General features: G+C 50.6%; 2 protein-coding genes across 2 annotated transcripts; both read left to right on the top strand.

The window, feature by feature from the left end:
- Nucleotides 1-725: 725 nt before the first annotated feature.
- LOC138392380 (keratin, type I cuticular Ha7-like) lies at nt 726-6,150 on the top strand. Its single transcript, XM_069483145.1, has 7 exons — nt 726-1,154; nt 2,106-2,188; nt 3,199-3,355; nt 3,652-3,813; nt 3,899-4,024; nt 4,752-4,972; nt 6,036-6,150. The coding sequence occupies exons 1-7, from the start codon at nt 726-728 to the stop codon at nt 6,148-6,150; spliced, it is 1,293 nt and encodes a 430-aa protein (XP_069339246.1).
- A 7,190-nt stretch (nt 6,151-13,340) lies between these two features.
- Nucleotides 13,341-16,849, top strand: LOC138391577 (keratin, type I cuticular Ha1). The gene is made up of 7 exons (XM_069481410.1): nt 13,341-13,688; nt 13,886-13,968; nt 14,310-14,466; nt 15,234-15,395; nt 15,506-15,631; nt 15,807-16,027; nt 16,696-16,849. The coding sequence occupies exons 1-7, from the start codon at nt 13,341-13,343 to the stop codon at nt 16,847-16,849; spliced, it is 1,251 nt and encodes a 416-aa protein (XP_069337511.1).
- The last annotated feature ends 1,780 nt before the right edge of the window (nt 16,850-18,629 follow it).

Below are 18,629 nucleotides of genomic sequence, written 5' to 3'. Positions count from 1 at the left end.
TTTTAAAAATCCCCTACTCCATGAAGTCCTTTTCTGGCCTATCAGTGCTATTTTCCTCTACCTTGAAATCTTTATAGCTCTCTCTTTTTGAAAAATGCCCTCTCTTATTGCCTTTATAATATTTTGGTCATTTACTTTCTTATCTCTCTTATTAAAATCTAAACCCCACTCCTCACAAGGAGGCCTGGCTCCGTGTTTGGCCCACACTGGGCATTCCATAAATATCTACCGAAACAAATAAATCCTGATTTTTCCCTCTCCTCCCTGTGTCTGATTGACTAATATATTAGACTTTGCCACAATGGGAACATTTCGAGGTATGAAAAGAATACAGGAATGAGAGAACTTTGAGGAAATTTTAGGAGTCTCTGGTTCTTGATTATTTCACAGACATGAGCTGACAGAAGGGGAAAGAATTCACAGCCACAGAAAGTGGGCTGTGTGATGAAGACCTCGTTTTCTGTTTCCTAGGACCCTGCAGTGATGGGAAGCATCGTGTACGGGTTAAGGCCTCATTCATGAGCTCATTAACTCTTTATAGGAAACGAAAATCACTGACTAATAGAACGATTGTATAGCAATAGACATAAATATTCATGAGGAAAATGCCAGTTTTCTTGCATCAACACCCACTAAAGCCTATATAAGGTCTACAGGAGAAGGAAGGTTTTGGCTTCTAGCAGATTCAACTGTGGGCAAAGCAGGAGTTATTGTCTTTTAGCGCCATGACTTCCGACCACTGCGGCTCCCTCTTGGTTGGGCAGGTTCCTGAGGCCAAGGCTGCCTCCCTGTGTCTCTTGGCCAACCTGGCCCACGCCAACCGAGTGCGTGTGGGCTCCACCCCTCTGGGCCGACCCAGCCTCTGTCTGCCCCCCACCTGCCACATGGCTTGTCCCTTGCCGGGGACCTGCCACATTCCCGGCAACATCGGAATCTGTGGGGCCTACGGCGAAGGCAGCCTGAATGGCCACGAGAAGGAGACCATGCAGTTCCTGAATGACCGCCTGGCCAACTACCTGGAGAAGGTGCGTCAGCTGGAGCGGGAGAATGCGGACCTGGAGGCCAAACTCCGTGAGTGGACCAGATGCCACGAGTCCAGCGTGTGCCAGGACTACCAGTCCTACTTCCGCACCATCGAGGAGCTCCAGCAGAAGGTGAGGCTGTAAATAGAGTTTCACTGGTTCATGGCCATGCTCATTCATTTATGTATTGTCTACGTCAGAGCGTATGGTCTGCAAAGCCTAAAATATTTCCTATCTGACCTTTTATAGAAAAATATTACTGACTGGATCAGCAGTGGATTTTCTTTTAAACTGCGGGAAGGGAATCTCTTGAGTGCAGACAGATAGGAATGTGTAAAGGATGAGATGTAGGATGCGTCTCCCAGGATGCCGAGTTTATGCTTACTTAGTTTTAGCACTTATAAGTCCTAAACTGCAGTTACAAAAACAGTGCTAATTTCAGGAAAGCAACCTAACTTCCATGCAACACACAGGGGGAGGGGAGTCTTTTCTGATGTCCTTGATGAGCCAGTGTCCCTCCGTCCAGCAGCGCCAGCCTCCTGTGTGTATTTGCGTTCCCCTTTGAGTACCCAGTCAATGCTTCTGAAGAGCCTACATCTTAGTTTTGGGGTCAGGAAGACAAAGAATGGCAAACTAGAGGCCATGGAAACCTGGCTAGATGCAGAGAATAGCTTTGGGGAGGTTGGGCAACCAGAGTAAGGAAGTTCTTATTTAGAATGGGTTGCACTTTATCTAAGACATTCATAGCCAGTCCATTATTCTGTGGTCTAGATTCCAGATCTTCTTGTTTATATTGGGCTAAGCATTGTATCTGGTGAAATCAAATCAAATCTTTCTTATATGTCCAGTTGGTTCTACCTTCCATCTCCCGGTTCCTCCGACTCCATGCCTTCACCTTTTGCCAAGAACCCTCTTGCACATCCTCCTTCTGCACCACGAAAGCATCTCATACATGTCTGTGAGTTTGTGTTGTCTAAGGGGATGTTGTAATTTGAATCTCAGCCAGTGAAACTTCCTCTGAGCTAAGGTCACAGATGGCTCTGAGAACGGTATATCACTCCCTGAGCCTACTTTCTTCCCCAGATCCTGTGCATCAAATCTGAGAACAACAGGCTGGTCGTGCAAATAGACAATGCCAAGCTGGCTGCAGATGACTTCAGGACCAAGTGAGTTGGGGTTGGACGGGGAGGGGGAGGAGCCAGATGCCCACTTTGGTGTCTTCTCTCTCTCGTGTGGCACCAGGATGTAATTGACCAAGATCCCCACCCAACAGTAGTAACAGCAGGAGAAAACAAAGGACATTTAGCCCAAGATCTTGAAAAAACATGCACTCTCGAGTTGTTTAGCTTTTATAGCTTACACATGCTCTGGAATGCATCATCCACCTGATGCTATTGTAAGAAACTCGGGCAGCAGGCAGGCAGGGACAGCGTTTCCTTCTCAGGTGAGGACACTGTGGCTCAGAGTGTGGAAGTGACTTGTCAGAAGCCACGTGGCTCTTGTGTGCCAGAACTGGGACTTGGCCCAAATTTCTTACCAAATTTTCCTACGTGAGGCCACTTTCTACAAAACTCTGCTGCCTCAAAAAGGTTACACTTCCATGCTGTAGCTCAACTAATTTGTGAGTGCTACTGATGCAAGACGGAGATCGTGCTCCACAGCCCGAGGTGGGGGTGTGTGAAGGCCAAAGGGTTTATACCCTGGCTCAGGAAAGGGCGCTATGTTTTATTGTTCTTCCTCAGGGCACTGTGGAAGCCTCACTATCTAGAGTGAAGGCAGAATTTCCTTCCTCTCACTCTGGTGACGTGGCTTCTACTCTAAGAGAGAATCCAGGGTCCTTCTCAGTAGGGGCCTTGGAGGAGGAGGGTCTGCAGTGATCACACCCTGTAGCAATTGCCTGGTTACGTTGTCACCTCCCTTTTGGGCCATCAGCCTGCAAGGGCAGGTGCTGGCTGTGTGTCCGTCATGGTACCAGCCGCTCTGCCTAGTTCGTCTTAGGTGCTCAGTGTTGACTGAGTGGGGAACGTCCCGCTGCTTTCTGGGCCCTGAGCACACCACACAGGGGAAGCCAACTCAGACTCAGACTGCAAAGGGCAGGCAGTGGGATTATGGCTGAGCCTGTGTGGGGGCCCCTTCCTGCCCTCTCACTCTGCCTCCCGCACCTGCCCTGTTACAGGTATGAGACGGAGCGCTCGCTGCACCGGCTGGTGGAGGCCGATGTCTGTGGCCTGCGCAAGGTGCTGGACAACCTCACCCTGGCCAAGTGTGACCTGGAGGCCCAGCTGGAGTCCCTGAAGGAAGAGCTGCTCTGCCTCAAGAAGAACCACGAGCAGGTACGGGGCACTTGGTGTGATGCCATGAGACATTCTAGGGGGAACTCAGGCTCATTTGGGGGGAGAAATGAGGCTTCCTCCTGCTCCAGGTGGAAGCTGTGAAGTGAGGCCTGGCATTCAGGGAGAGGCTGCTCTTCATGTAAAGCCGCTGGAGACTGCTGGGCTGGTGTCGGCAGTGGCTCCTCTTCAGAGGAGCACAGGGAAGTGGCCAGGGAGGACAGGCTGTGGGAGCTGAGGCTCTGGGTGCAGGGCAGTGGGGGCTCCCTGAGGGCTTCATCCTCCTCCTATGCCCACAGGAAGCCCAGATTCTGCGGTGCCAGCTGGGGGACAAGCTCCGGATTGAGCTGGACACGGAGGCCCCCACAGACCTGAGCAGGGTGCTGGGGCAGATGCGGTGCCAGTACGAGGCCATGGTGGAGACCAACCGCCAGGACGTGGAGCAGTGGTTCCAAGCCCAGGTGAGGGCGGGGCTGCCCAGCAGGGGCGACCTGGCTTCTGTTCTGGGCAGTGAGCTGACCATGTCGTTTACCCCCTGTGCCCCAGTCTGAGGGCATCAGCCTGCAGGCCATGTCCTGCTCCGAGGAGCTGCAGTGCTGCCAGTCTGAGATCCAGGAGCTGAGACGCTCAGTGAACGCCCTGGAGGTGGAGCTGCAGGCGCAGCATGCGCTGGTGAGTCCCTGGGCATGCGTGGGTGACACAGTTGGCTCCATTTCCCATGAGCGGTTCCCTGGGGTCAGTACAGGCCTCACTTGAACACCCACCAGGGACACAACTTAAAGCTTGACTTTGTCTGCTTTGGAAGAACTTTCTCATGAATGTGGGTGCCGAGTCAATGAACACTAACCAGGGTGAGGGGGCTCTGCAAGCTTGTCTTTTTTTTGAGACAGGATCTTGCTCTGCTGCCCAGGCTAGAGTGCAGTAGCGTCATCATAGCTCACTGTAACCTCAAACGCCTGGGCTCAAGTGATCCTTCTGCCTCAGCCTTCCGCGTAGCTGGGACTACAGGCACGCGCCACCATGCCCAGCTAATTTTTTTCTATTTTTAGTAGAGATGGGGTCTCGCTCTTGCTTAGGCTGGTCTCGAACGCCTGACCTGAAGCAGTCCTCCTGCCTCAGCCTCCCAGAGTGCAAGGATTACAGGCATGAGCCACCGCGCCCAGCCTCTGCGAGCTTGTCTTAAAGGTCTACAATGAAGAGCAACAGCACCGTGCTAGTTCTTTCAGCTGAAGACTGGTAAAGGGAGTGCATTGCTCTCTGGACCCAGCAATGTGTTGGGTGTCACAGCCTCACTGAAGAAGTTGAGGGCAGGGATCCACGATTTTTTCCTTTGTCTTCAGATCCTTATGACATAGGACCGGTGATTTTTAAGCTGCTCCGCTTTTCTTTGGTGCCGCAGAAGGACTGCCTGCAGAACTCGCTGTGCGAGGCCGAGGCCCGCTACGGCACGGAGCTGGCCCAGATGCAGAGCCTCATCAGCAACATGGAGGAGCAGCTGTCTGAGATCCGGGCCGACCTGGAGCGGCAGAACCAGGAGTACCAGGTGCTGCTGGACGTCAAGGCCCGGCTGGAGGATGAGATCAACACGTACCGGAAACTTCTGGAGTGCGAGGACTGCAAGTACATATCCTCTTGTTGTCTGTATCAACACCATGTGCAAAAGCAGAGACCTTTTATTGGGAATGACCTAAAAGGAGCCTTGGAGGCCAGCTGGGGGCGGCATTGCAGACCCCATCTTTGGGGACAAACTTGCTACCCAGTAGTTCTGGTGAGCTTACATCTGCCTGGACGCAGATGAGAGTGTGCAGGAGTTTTCAGCTCATGGCGTTTGTTTTGCTGACCACATTGCACTCCCAACTGCTGGTCACTCCCTCGCGGAGCTAAAATGCTGACTTTCAGCGCATTTAGTGCACTAGTGCATTCACTGAGTCCTCTCTGGAAGAAGTGTGACAGTAACAGCCTGGGAGCATGTGTACCCACTTTTCCATCTTAGTTCCACAATAGCCCTGGGAAAGGGTAATGGGATAACAGCTCTTTAAGCAATAAGGAACATGATTAGGGACTTTGTTTGAATTAAGAGAGTGGCTGAAGCCTGGCTGGTTTGTGTTCTGCCTTTCTCTCTGCCATGTTCCTTCCACAGGGGAGGTGACCCTGGCCTTGCACACAGGTACCCTGAGCTCTGGCCACAGCTCCACTGTGGACTCCAGGGAAGTCACTGCTTTTTTTTTTTAGGCAGAGTCTCACTCTGTTGCCCGGGCTAGAGTGCCGTGGCGTCAGCCTAGCTCACAGCAACCTCAAACTCCTGGGCTCAAGCAATCCTCCTGCCTCAGCATCCTGAGTAGCTGGGACTACAGGCATGTGCCACCATGCCTGGCTAATTTTTCTATATATATTTTTAGCTGTCCATATAATTTCTTTCTATTTTTAGTAGAGACGGGGTCTCGCTCTTGCTCAGGCTGGTCTTGAACTCCTGAGCTCAAACGATCCACCCACCTCGGCCTCCCAGAGTGCTAGGATTACAGGGGTGAGCCATTGCGCCTGGCCAGAAGTCACTGCTTCTTTTAGGCTTAGGGGGATAAATAAGGTCTAAAATTCTCTTTTGCTCTCAAATTCTAAAGTGTCTATACACTTCTTTCATGCAATTCTCACACCAGTGTTTCAAACACTATTTTTCTCTCCTCAGACTTCCCTGCAACCCATGTGCAACCCCAGACTTCAGCGCCCCCTGTCCAGCCCCTGCAGCCCGCACCCCCTGCTCTTGGGCCTCCTGTGGGCCCTGCTCGTTGACTGGCTGCTGACCGGCTCGTTGGCCCGCTCTGCAGGCCTGCTACCCCATGCCCGCCGGACGGGAGACCAAGGGAGGCAGTGCCTCTCTGTGGATGGGATTCTGAGCCCTGCAGCTCAGCCCCTGCTCCTGGATCTGTGCGTCCCCCCTTCAGGGTGTCTTGAGTGCTCTGTTTTTCCTCTTCCGTTGCCTCCTGCCCTGAGATGAGGCAGGCAATCTTGTTTTTATTTTGCTAATAAACTTCGCTTCTGTAGCACGATGAGCCCAGGGCCTGCGGGTGTCAGTTTCTCCATCCCATGCCGAGGGCCTTGCTGGGCGCTCCAGGGCCAGCTGCTCCTGTGCAGGCAGGGCTGTGGCTCGCTCCCCGGAGGGGTTCTGAGAGATGGCGAAGCCAGCGAAGACCGGGTTAAACATGAGACTGCAGCAACGTGGCACAGAGGAGAGTCACCCAGCCCTGGACCTGACCAAACTTATTTGGAGCCAGATTCACAGAGCTTTCAAAATACAGATGCCAAGTAAAACTTCCCTTTTATCTGGATGAAGCCACCTGGTCCTTGTGCAAAGGAAAAGCTCAAGTCAGAGGTCTGCTGGCCCCCCAGCCCCCTCCGATCCAGCCCCCTCCGATCCCGGAGGACCCTACTTAAGTTAAGCTTTTATGATGGGCCATCATGAGCACAGCACTGTTCTGAGCTCTGTAGACATTGTGACACAGGTCCCCACAACAACCCTGCAGAGAGGGAGTGGCTGTTAATATTCTCAGCTGGTGGCTGAGTCAAGACTTGAAGCCCTGGTCTCCTTGAACCAGATCCAAAGCCCATTCTTGGGAAGCTTTGAAGGGGAAACCATTAAACATGAGAAGGTTTATGGCAGTGGTTCTCAAAGTGTGGTCCTCCAACCAGTAGCACTGGCCTCACCTGGGAACTTGCTGGAAATGCAGTTCTTGAGTGCCACCCAGCCTTTCCGAATCAGTATTCCATTTTCTAGAGGATTCCAGGTGATTCTGGTGTAGGCTCAAGTTTGAGAACGAGTGGGTTGGAGGCATATTGGGGGAATGAGACCCTGACTGGCCAGGCACTCCACAGAAGGTCCGGTAGGTGAGGATCCCTCATACCATTGAGACACTGCCTTTTCCTGGCACGTTGCAAAACTCTGACAATGTTAAATGATGTTAATTGCTGTGCCTGTCAGACTGTCAGTCCAGAAAGGCCCAAACAAGCTGACCCACCCAAACTCTGAGACAAGCTCCCCCAGTAAGTCCTTCTGGCTGCTACCCAGCTTGGGATTTGCAGGCAATAGACACATGACCCAGCCATGGCTGAAGACCGGCACATCTCCAGAATTCAGCGTCACAGATGGCCGGAGATGAGGAGCAGTGAGTTCCCCATCACTGGAGACATTCAAGGGCAGGCTTCACATCCACCTGGCGAGGATGTTGAGAGGGGCTCTAGGCATCTGATGGGGCTGGTTGTGATGGCTCTAGAGGGTCTTCCAGCCCCCAAACTCTGTGACTCCCTGCATTCTAGGTGTTATTCGTCAATGAAACCACAGTGTTAAAGTGGAGCCACTAAACCTACTCTGGGAGCTGGTTTTTGTCTTTCCTCTCTGCTCTATGATCCCTCTGAATTGCGGTAGTTTCTGAGAAATTTACAAGTGCAGTTGATGGTGGTTTAATCCAGCCCATCGTGGTGTGGGCTGTGGAAGGAGTGACCACAGTTCCCAGCCCCGAGGGTGGAGAGGGCTTGGGCAAGAATATGGTGTCTCTGTCTCCAACTGCTCTCGAGCCTGGAATCCTACCTGTTGGCCACTGTCCATGTGGACAGGACTGATTTTCTTGGGTGGCATCAGGACTTCCACCACAGGGAGCTCAGGAAGGGTCAGAGGCTGCCGCACCCTCCCCTCCTCTCTGCTGTGCTCTTTTTCCCCGAGTGGTGGAGGTGCTGGGCACAGGTGACACACCCTTTAGGCACCTACCCAAGAGTAGGTCTCACTAAGAAAGAGTGATCTTGGTGAGTCTTAATTTAGCACCTGGCCCAGTCACCCTCACCTCCTCCTTTGTACTTAAATAGCTTCCTTCATCCAACAAGTTCAAAGCTGTCTAACAAAATAAACCCACTTATTCTTGCACCATAACAGCGTGGGCAAGCATTGTTCTTCCCATTTCAGGGAGAGAGAGAGAGAAGGTGAGTCATTCAGTGCTTGAGGGATTCTTCTGGGGACATGCAGTGAGTCAGTGGGGCCCCAGGGTGGTTGACCTGTGTTTCTTAAGTTCACAGCCAATGCCCTGGCTGTCATTTATAATGAAAAGATTAGCTTTGATGAGACACTGTGTGTGTGTGTGTGTGTGTGTGTGTGTGTGAAGTGGTTTGGGCTCCTGGGAAAAAATGCCGGGCAAAGGGGATTATTATGTTTGGGGTGTGTGTGTGTGTGTGTGTGTGTGTGCATGCACGCAAGCACGTGCATGTGTGTGAGGAGCTTTCCTGGAAACCAAACAGCCCATCATTACCACCATTGCCATCACCACCACCACTACCACCACCAGAATCATTATCACTGTCATCATCATCATGATAATCATCATTGTCATCAAAGTGTACATCCATTGAGCTTTTACTATGAACCAGACAATGATCTAAATTATAGATATGTTTATATGCATAAACTCATTTAATCCTTACAGCAATCCCAGAAAGTCAACGCTATTGTTTCCCTATTTTGCAGATGAGGAGCCAAGGCTCAGAAAGGTCAAGTAACACACCCAAGGTCACACAGCTACTGGGTGGTGAAGCCAGGATTTAGATCCTGGCAGTCTGCCTCCAGCAACTCTGCTCTTAACCACTGTGCTTTACAAAGGCCAAGCCTCAGATTTTGCCATCAGCAGGATGACAGAGTCATAATGACTCCATTGTTTTGATTCCTTTCCTTGAAGGAAATGAGAATGTTTATGTGAGAGGAACTGTTTCTGAGAATTTATGCCATAGAGAGTGGTGCCAGGCATGAAAGTTCTGTGGTATCTCACGGTAACTTGAAGCGAGAGGACCCTGGCAATGTTAATGACTGGGAGTCAGCGAAGTGGCTCAATCCACCCCCTGCCATTGCTAAAGCCACTTTCCTATTGAGGAGGAGGAGGGTGGTATACGTATTCATTGTATACCACTGACGGAGCACTTGCATACGTGTTATCCGGTTTGAGCCCCCACGCAACCTGGAGAGGGGCAGATCGGGCATCACAGCCCCCCTGTGGCGTGGGCGGGGTCCAGGCATAGCGGGGTGGAATGACCCCTCCACGGCCTGTCAGCAGGAGAGGGCAGCTCCGGCCACTCAAGCCCGGTCTTCCCGCTTCCTCCCCAGTCAACCTCAACATTTCAGGCCGAGCATCTGGCCTGTGGCCGTCTCCTGGCCTCCGTCAGGGGAAACTCCCCCTTTATGCTGGTTAGATGCCCAAACATCCCATGCCTCCCTTTGGTCTCCAAAGCAACAAGAACCAAATATCGAAATAACTGATCTCTAGGTCTGGTTGAAGAAAAGATTCTTAAAGGGATTAGGATTCTAATGAGATCACCTCTTTGAATCCTGCCTATGAGTCACCTAGAGAGTGGAGCACAAATAAATCTCCTTCGGGACACAGGTAAATAATCTGAAATGGCTTCAGCCCTTCCCCTCGCGGCTGAGAATCAGGGACTGGATTGACATGGCCCGACTGCAGTTTGGGGCAGAAGTTCAGGTGTGGGAAGAAGCCGGGGAGGGGGAGAGGGGAAGGAATTTTGGGGGGTACAGATCCCAATTATATTACATGATGCTAGCTGTGGACCTGTCTGTCTGCTTAGCAGGTCTAAGAGCTCCTGGAGGGCAGGGGCAGGTCACACTGCCCCCCCACCATGTCCCCTGCCCCTGGGACTATGCCAAGCGCACAGCGTATGTTCCAACAATTGCTGCCTTCTTGTCTTGTGTGCGGTTTCCTAATTACACTGAATACAAACATATTTACCAATGTCCGTCTTGCAACTTCTAAATATCTCCTCTCCTTATCTTCCTGCTATTTTGCTTACATTTTGGGGACCCACAGTGGCCTGAATTTTTTATAAAAAGTTAATCCTTTACCAGAACTATGATTTCTCTTGTTTCCGTTTAGTCCTGTGCCACGTAGAGAAGCCGCCTAACAAATGAGTTTTGAATTAAATTGAACCAAATAAAGAATGTGGGTTTGATAATCCAATGACTGCTCAATTTCTCTTTGAATGAATAAAATGTGCAAATATTCCAATGAGGAAATCAAGAGAGTACATGAAGTCTACTCCCGACCTGTGTGAGCTCACTGGGACCTTACAGTCCTGGGGCGGGGGGTCCCATTTACTCCACGAATTCAACAAGCAAATTCACTCAAGCCTATTGAGATTTTGCAAACATTGCAAGAAAGAGGCTAGATTGACAAGGCACAGCAGCACTGTGTTCACTCACCAGCCAGTCTGTCTGCAGGCTCCATCCTGAATCCTTGTGCCATTTTACCTTCTGCAGGGCAGCCAGCAGGGAAAAGGGAATCTCTGGGAGTAACCGGCAGATAACAGGGGTAACCTGTTCTCTCCTGCATCTTCCACGTGGCTGCCGATTGGCCGTGACCTGCAGCCAGTGCAGGACTGACGATCCCTGCTCCCTTTTTCCTTTCTCCTCTCCACAGTCCTTACTCGTCCAGGAACAGGTAGTGCCGCTCCTTTCTGAGTCCACACTGCCTGGGTGTGGACAGCAGTGTGTTTCTCAGTCACAGACAAATCTCAGACTGGATCACCAAGGTGATGCTCCGGTCTGGACACCTTAGAACAACGTCGCTTCTTTCGGAGGCCTCGGAAGCTGTGGTCCTGCGTCTGCAGACCTTTCATGAGTCATCTCCATGTAAATCTTGCCGGACACTCAGCAGGGTGGGCCACTCTTCTGCCTGTCAGCTCAGTTTGTCTTGGGTCCTTCTCAGCTTTGCGTTGCCCAGGTCAGCCCATTTGAAAATGGGCTAGGTCTGTCTGATCCGTGCGGCCCTGCGTAGTTCTGAGGCTTTCTTCCAGGTTTCCTCCTTGTCTCCTCTTCTTGCTCTTATCTCGCCTTGTCTTCATGTCTTTCCATTTCTCTGATCTCTCTGCATTGCATGAAAATTCTTTTTTTGCTTTTTTGTCGATCTGATCCTTGAATCTTCTCATACTTAAAACCTAAATGTTCTCTTCTGACCAAAGTCTCCATGACGTTACGCCAGCTGATCAGTAGATAAGACCAAAGAGCTTGGAGAACACTGCTGGGATGTAGTCTGTGCTCAGGGTGAAACCTCCCTGGGTGGGGAAGAAGAAAGGGCTGAGGAGATAGCTCCTTGCTGGAAGGCCAGTGCTGCGGCGCAGGCTGACACGAGTTAGCTGCAGGAGGCTGTGCTGGCCCCTCCAAGTGAGCGCTCACCAGTTGGATGCACGAGCCCTTCCCTTCATCCCAAGCCCAGATGAAACGAGACAGAAGCCGACGCTGACAGCCGCTGCCTAGCCCGCGTCCTTCCGCTGGGCAGTCTCAGTGGTACCTGCCGCCGGACCCACCTATTTCTCCCCTCTTTAATTGTCTTGGAGGAAAACAAAGAAATTTTGGTTTTATTATATTAATAAGTCTAAGGCTTCTTTGTAGTGCGGTGGGGCTTTTCATCCGAATGGCATTCTAATAAGTGGTGATAATGGTCTTGCAGGGTGGAGATGAGGGACCTTTTATCTGAGACTCACGCAGAGCGCCAGAAGAACACTAGCATAAAAGCTCAACGGAGGCAAGGACTCCGGTGAGTTGTCAATAAAACTGCTGCTCTGGCCGGCAGCCAAAGCCACAGTGGAGCTGAGGGTGCTGCCTCCGGGGAGGCAGGGGGGACCTGGTGGTGCCTGTAATTACGCGGCTTTTGCATATCAAGTCAACCCAAGTGACTGCTGATTGCCTTGTGAACCCCCTGCTCAGGCTGTGCTCAGCGTGTTCTTTCCCGGCGCCCAGGTCCTTGGATTCAATTACACGACCACAGAGCCCTCCTTTGGTCCCTTTATGCCTTTGATTCTTAAAGCAGGTGGCACGTAAACCAGTAGGGACGGGACGCCCAGGACAGAATATGTCACATCCCCCGGTGTACCCATTTCGCGTAGAGAACTGGGCAGACCGTCAGAAAGTTTAAGTGGAAATTTAAAAGTGATTTTTAATGTTAAAAACAACATGGATACATTATGGAATATAAGGTCAATTCACATGAAGTTTTAAGCTCAATTTCAAGTGATTTCCAGCCCGTGGAGGGCTCTCTGGGCTGTCCCCTGACTTTCCTAATGTACACGCTCACTCTGTTCTGACGCTGCGGACAGCCGGTGGAAAAGTTTGACAAACTTCCGTTCCTTTCTCTCACATCTGCCTCCAGATACTTTTCTTAGATCGTTTAAATCCATTGATATGAATCTCCCATCATTTTCCAGCCCTCTTCAAAATGATCTCTTCCTCCAGAAACTTACTTATTCTCAAACTAATTTTTGATGCCTCTACCGTTACAATTCTCTCCTCTGCAACTCCCTTATGTGACACAGGGGCATTACACGGCCCCTTAAAATGCACATAGCTGTCCCGTCTTTTCAGCCATGGCCCACATTAGCCCTAATCTTCCACCTGCAGGGTTCCAAGGCTTTGGATGCTACATCATTTAAAGATTCTTCTCTTAATGCGGAGGGGAAGAGTGTCCACTGCTGCTACTTAATGAAAGTTCTCCCTTGAGCCAATCTGTTTCTCCCTAGAAATGCCAGGTGGGCCAGGATGTGAGTATGATTACTGGTCTGCAGGATCACGGGACACAAAAGAATGTCACTGGATGGACCAACACCTAATTAATGAGGGTAGATCCTTGGGCTGGACTGGGTGGCCCCTTTGAAGGTCTACCGCAGAACTCTGATTTCATGGGTGTACTGCCTGAAGAGGAGTCCTGACTTAGCAAGAAGCCCAAGTAAAGAATTTTATGGGACAAGAGACTCTTCTGAGGAAGGCAAATAACAGACTGAAGGAAAGGGCGTTTGAAAACCAACGAAGAAATAAAAAGAAAAAAGACACTACATACTGTGTCCACACCCTCTGCAGGGGTTTATAAATGCTGGGCAGAGGAAGGGGACCCACAGCTCTGCGGCTTAGAGAACTCGGACTCTGTCTTCAGCCGGGTACGCGCTCCCTCCCAGCACCATGTCTTTCTCCTGCTTCCTGCCCAGCTTCAGCTGCCGCACCAGCTGCTCCTCCCGGCCCTGCGTGCCCCCCAGCTGCCACAGCTGCACCCTGCCCGGGGCCTGCAACATCCCCGCCAACGTGGGCAACTGCAACTGGTTCTGCGAGGGCTCCTTCAATGGCAGAGAGAAGGAGACCATGCAGTTCCTGAACGACCGCCTGGCCAGCTACCTGGAGAAGGTGCGTCAGCTGGAGCGGGAGAACGCGGAGCTGGAGAGCCTGATCCGGGAGCGGTGCCAGGAGCAGGACCCCTTGGTGTGTGCCAACTACCAGTCCTACTTCCGGACCATCGAGGAGCTCCAGCAGAAGGTGAGGGGCCTTGCTGTCATCTCCAAGCAAGGGGAGTTCGCTGTGATTCTCAATCTGTAACAGACAAGTGTGTTTCTTCTATGCTGTTCTAATTCTTGCCCTTTTTACCTTCAACATGGCTTTTTAAGTCATTTAAAAGAAATCAATGACTTCACATTTTTTTTTCAATCCTCATTAAGAAACCTCTTGCTCCCCAGATCCTGTGTACCAAGTCCGAGAACGCCAGGCTGGTGGTGCAGATTGACAACGCCAAGCTGGCCGCAGATGACTTCAGGACCAAGTGAGTTGTTTGGAATTCGCACTCGTGTCTGTTTCTCCTGTTTAACCTCTAGTTAAAGAAAAGGGATTTCTTCAACTTTGCTGAATAACAGATCAACCCATCAGTTGTGAAGGATTCCGCAGAGGATTGGGGAGAACCTAGCAAAGGAATTGAAAAAGTAGATGAGAACTCAAATCAACCTGTTTGAGACAAACATTGGGTCTTGACTGAGGCTCCAGAAGTCTCTATGTCCTGGGTCTACTCATTGCAGAAAGTGGGAAAACAAGACAAAGGAGGTTATCAGATGTTCCTATGAGTCTTGAAGATCTGCCAGGTACTGCTCTGACCTTGTCCTTGTGCAGGTACGAGACCGAGCTGTCCCTGCGGCAGCTGGTGGAGTCGGACATCAACGGCCTGCGCAGGATCCTGGACGAGCTGACCCTGTGCAAGTCTGACCTGGAGGCCCAGGTGGAGTCCCTGAAGGAGGAGCTGCTCTGCCTCAAGAGCAACCATGAGCAGGTGAGTCCAGAAATGAGAGATGAAGAAACCTGTTGTAGCCTGGAGCTGAGGGCAGCTTTGGGGACTTGGAAGAGCAGAATCCAGAGTGTGAATACAGCCTGAGGATGTCTCTACAAATTTCCTTTCAAAACACCAACACATCATGATGAAAGAAAAATTGGAAAGAGATAAAACTCATCCATGTTCCTAGGCAGGATGTCTCTTTTACTCAAAACTGGTGCATGATTGGAGTTTCCCAGGGCACCTCCATCTGCTTGTCACTGGTCCCCGAGTGGTAGAATGAGTCCCAGCGTGGCTGCGTATGGCTGTGCAAAGTCCTTTAATGAGTCTCTACTCATTCAGAGTCTTGGTGAAGAATGTTTGGGGGTCTTTCTCTCTCCTGGGAGGAACCATGACATGCTCCTACCTCTTACGTGATAGCAAGAATTGTTTTATATACAATCTGAAATTGTGCAGCCAATATTGTGCATTCTGAGGTCCCCAGACAATCTATAGACTGGGAAAATTGTGCATCAATTAGTTCATCCTTCAGTGGCATCGAGGCAAAACCTTGGGAATTCTTTTTGAAGCCAAGTGCCCTGGCACAGCGATGGTGAAGAGGGGTCCGTGCCATGTGGAGTACAAGCCATTTTGCCTTGAGCTGTCACAGACTGCTCCAAAGTTTCTTTTTGGAGGAAATAGTCTAACAGGGCTTCTACACACAATGTCATTTCTTAGAGTCCATTCTTTGTTGAGGAGAGTAACTCTTGTATATTCTGCATTCACAGGAAGTCAACACCCTGCGCTGCCAGATCGGAGACCGCCTCAACGTGGAGGTGGACGCTGCCCCCACCGTGGACCTGAACCAGGTGCTGAACGAGACCAGGAGTCAGTACGAGGCCCTGGTGGAGACCAACCGCAGGGAAGTGGAGGAATGGTTCACCAGGCAGGTGGGTATCGCTCAGCACGTGGCCACTCAGCCCCCAGACCCTCAGCCCCCAGACCCCCCAGGGCCCTTGAGGCAGGGTCTGATCCTATGTCCTCCCCTTGTGTGTTTCAGACCGAGGAGCTGAGCAAGCAGGTGGTGTCAAGCTCGGAGCAGCTGCAGTCCTACCAGGCGGAGATCATCGAGCTGCGCCGCACAGTCAACGCCCTGGAGATCGAGCTGCAGGCCCAGCACAACCTGGTGTGTGCTGCTCAGCCCTGCTGGAGAGCCAGGGGCAGTCGGGGAGGTGGGGCCGCGGGGATGCCCTTTGGGCCACAGGCACTCCTTAGTCCTGGATCTTGGTACTTCTCAGGAACCCCATGGAGACACCCTTTAAAGGCGCAGTTCTCTGACATGCTTTATGTCCCCCTTGCAGAGAAACTCTTTGGAAAACACGCTGACGGAGAGTGAGGCCCGCTACAGCTCCCAGCTGTCCCAGGTGCAGGGCCTGATCACCAACGTGGAGTCCCAGCTGGCCGAGATCCGGGCTGACCTGGAGAGGCAGAACCAGGAGTACCAGGTGCTGCTGGACGTGCGGGCCCGGCTGGAGTGCGAGATCAACACGTACAGGGGCCTGCTGGAGGGTGAAGACTGCAAGTGAGTACCTGGCAGAGGTGTCTGATGAAGCTGTGCAGATGTGAGTCTACTGCTCAGTTGGGCACTGTGCAAAGATTGCATAGCTGGGAAAGGAAATTATGCCTTCACACCAGACATGCTCAAACAGAGCTCAGAAAACATAATATGGGCATCATTTAAAACATAAAATGGCTTGGTAGCAAGAATTGTTTGATACATAAACTGAAATTGTACAGCCAAGTCTTTGCAGTCTACTATGATGACATGTATGATTGCATGATATGCGATCAATGTCTTACTTTTTACAATACTGTATTGTGCAGAGGGTGCGTTTCCATACTCTGCCTTATTTGGCTTATAATTACCACCAGGTAGCTTGGGGCAGTATTTCCCTCGTTCTACAGGTGAAGGAACTGGGGCTTGGAGAAGGTAAACTTGCCTGAGGTCACCAGCTAGGAACGGCGGTTCTGAGTGTAGAAGTCAGAGTTTCAGAGTCTCCGTTAGCACCTTGGTGCTCTATGATGGGGAGACCATTAGTAACTTGGTAGTTAGCTTTGTAGCAGGGAGCCGGTGCCTTCTCTGTTCAAGGCCAGGCCAAGTCCGGCCAGGTAGTCCACTCTTGGGGACTCTCTGGTATAGGGTTTTAAATCTCCTTCCACTCACCTTTCCACGTCATTCTTTGTCTCCAGGCTGCCCTGCAACCCCTGCGCCACGACCAACGCGTGCGGCAAGCCCATCGGGCCCTGCGTCTCCAGTCCCTGTGCACCCTGTGCCCCTCCTGTCCCCTGCACCCCCTGTGTCCCACGCCCCCGCTGTGGGCCCTGCAACTCCTTCGTGCGCTAGAACCCAGGGGATGCCAGAGGAGTGAGGTGCAGGCCCAGGGTTCCAGAGAGCAGAGAAACTGTTTGCTGGAGTGGCCCCGGTAAGGCAGCCAAGACACTCACCTGAAGCCTCCGGCCTCACCCTTTTACTTCTGTTCCTCCCTCTGCCTGCCCAGAGATTTCTCTGATGTGCCAGCGGCCCTCGCTGGTAACCTCCTAATAAACGTGATTTCCCTGGCAAAGCAGACGCTTTTCTCATTGGTATTCATTTGTTTCAAGGTGCTCATCACTCGGGTACTCTATAAAAAGCCACTTGAAAGACAGACCACATAAAGGTCTGACTCTTGGATACAGGAGCCGTTCCATGCCTGGCGGGCAGACGGCTGGCCTGGCGCCCTGGCCCCGCGGGTGAGGCAGGCAGGCTGGCAGGAAGCAGGGTGGCGTCGCTGCAGTGCTGCGGTCCCTATGTCCCCTTGGCCAGTCCTGCATTTTTCCCTTGACCTGGACATCTTCCAGAGCTGCTTATATCCAAATCTGAACGCAGGAGGCCTGAATGAGCTGGGGGATGGCAAGAGGCTCTGGAAAACGCATCTTTTTCCAGCAGGATCTTTGGGTCCAGCGCTGTATCATTCCGGGTTATTGTTGGTCCAGGCAGTCCCAGACAAGGGACCCTCTGGCTCGCCCTGCCACCGCCAGGACTTCCTCCCTCCCTTGTGTGGTGGATCATTACCAGCCTGGGCTACCAGGCGCTCTCTGTCCCTTCCCAACTCTGGGTCTTAGAGACCCTATCCACTCTTCCTTTGGAACTTTGGCCTTTCTCAACTCTCGATGAATTTGACTGTTCTAGGGAACTCACATAAGCAGAATCATACAATATTTGCCCTTTTGTGCCTGGCTTATTTCACTTGGCATAATGTTTTCAAGATTCATCCATGTTGTGGCATATATCAAAATTTCATCCCTTTTAAAGAGTAAATAATAATCCAGTGTATGTATATGCCACATTTTATTTATCTAGTCATCCATTAATGGATATTTGGGTCGTTTATACCTTTTGGCTATTATGAATACTACTACTATAAACATTGGTGTACATAGATCAATTCAAGTCCCTACTTTCAATTCTTTCGTATATATACCTAGAAGTCAAGTTTCTGGATCATATAGCAATTCTGTATTTAATTTTTTGAAAAACTGTCATACTGTTTTGTACGGTGGTTGCACCATTGAACATTCTTACCAGCAATGCACAAGAGTTCCATTTCTCCACATCCTTGCCAACAATAAAATCCTTGTTATTTTATGTTTTTTCTGGATAGTAGCCATCTTAATGAGTATGCAGTAATATCTTATTGTGATTTTGATTTGTATTTCCCTGATGATTAGTGATGTTGAGCATCTTTTAATGTGCTCATTGTTCATTTATATATCTTTTTTGGAGAAATATCTATTAAGTCCTTCACCCATTTTTTAATTGGGTTGTTTGTTGTTTTTGTTGTTGAGTTGTAGAAGTTCTTTATAAATTCTGGATATTAATCCCCATCAGTATATGATTTGAAAATATTTTATCCCAGTCTGTGAGTTGCCTTTTTACTCTCTTGACAGTGTCCTTTGATGCACAGTTTTTAATTAATTTTGATGAAGTTTATTTTATCTCTTTTTCTTTTGTTGTTTGTGATTTTGATTTCATATCCAAGAAATCATTGCTAAATCCAACATTATGAAGCTTTTCCTCTATGTTTTCTTTCAAGGAGTTTTATAGTTTTAGCCCTTGTGTTTGGGTCTTTGATACTTTCTTGAGC

Source organism: Eulemur rufifrons, chromosome 9 (assembly GCF_041146395.1).
Source record: "Eulemur rufifrons isolate Redbay chromosome 9, OSU_ERuf_1, whole genome shotgun sequence".
NCBI classification, from domain to species: domain Eukaryota; kingdom Metazoa; phylum Chordata; class Mammalia; order Primates; family Lemuridae; genus Eulemur; species Eulemur rufifrons.
This window is presented reverse-complemented; position numbering and strand designations above follow the sequence as displayed.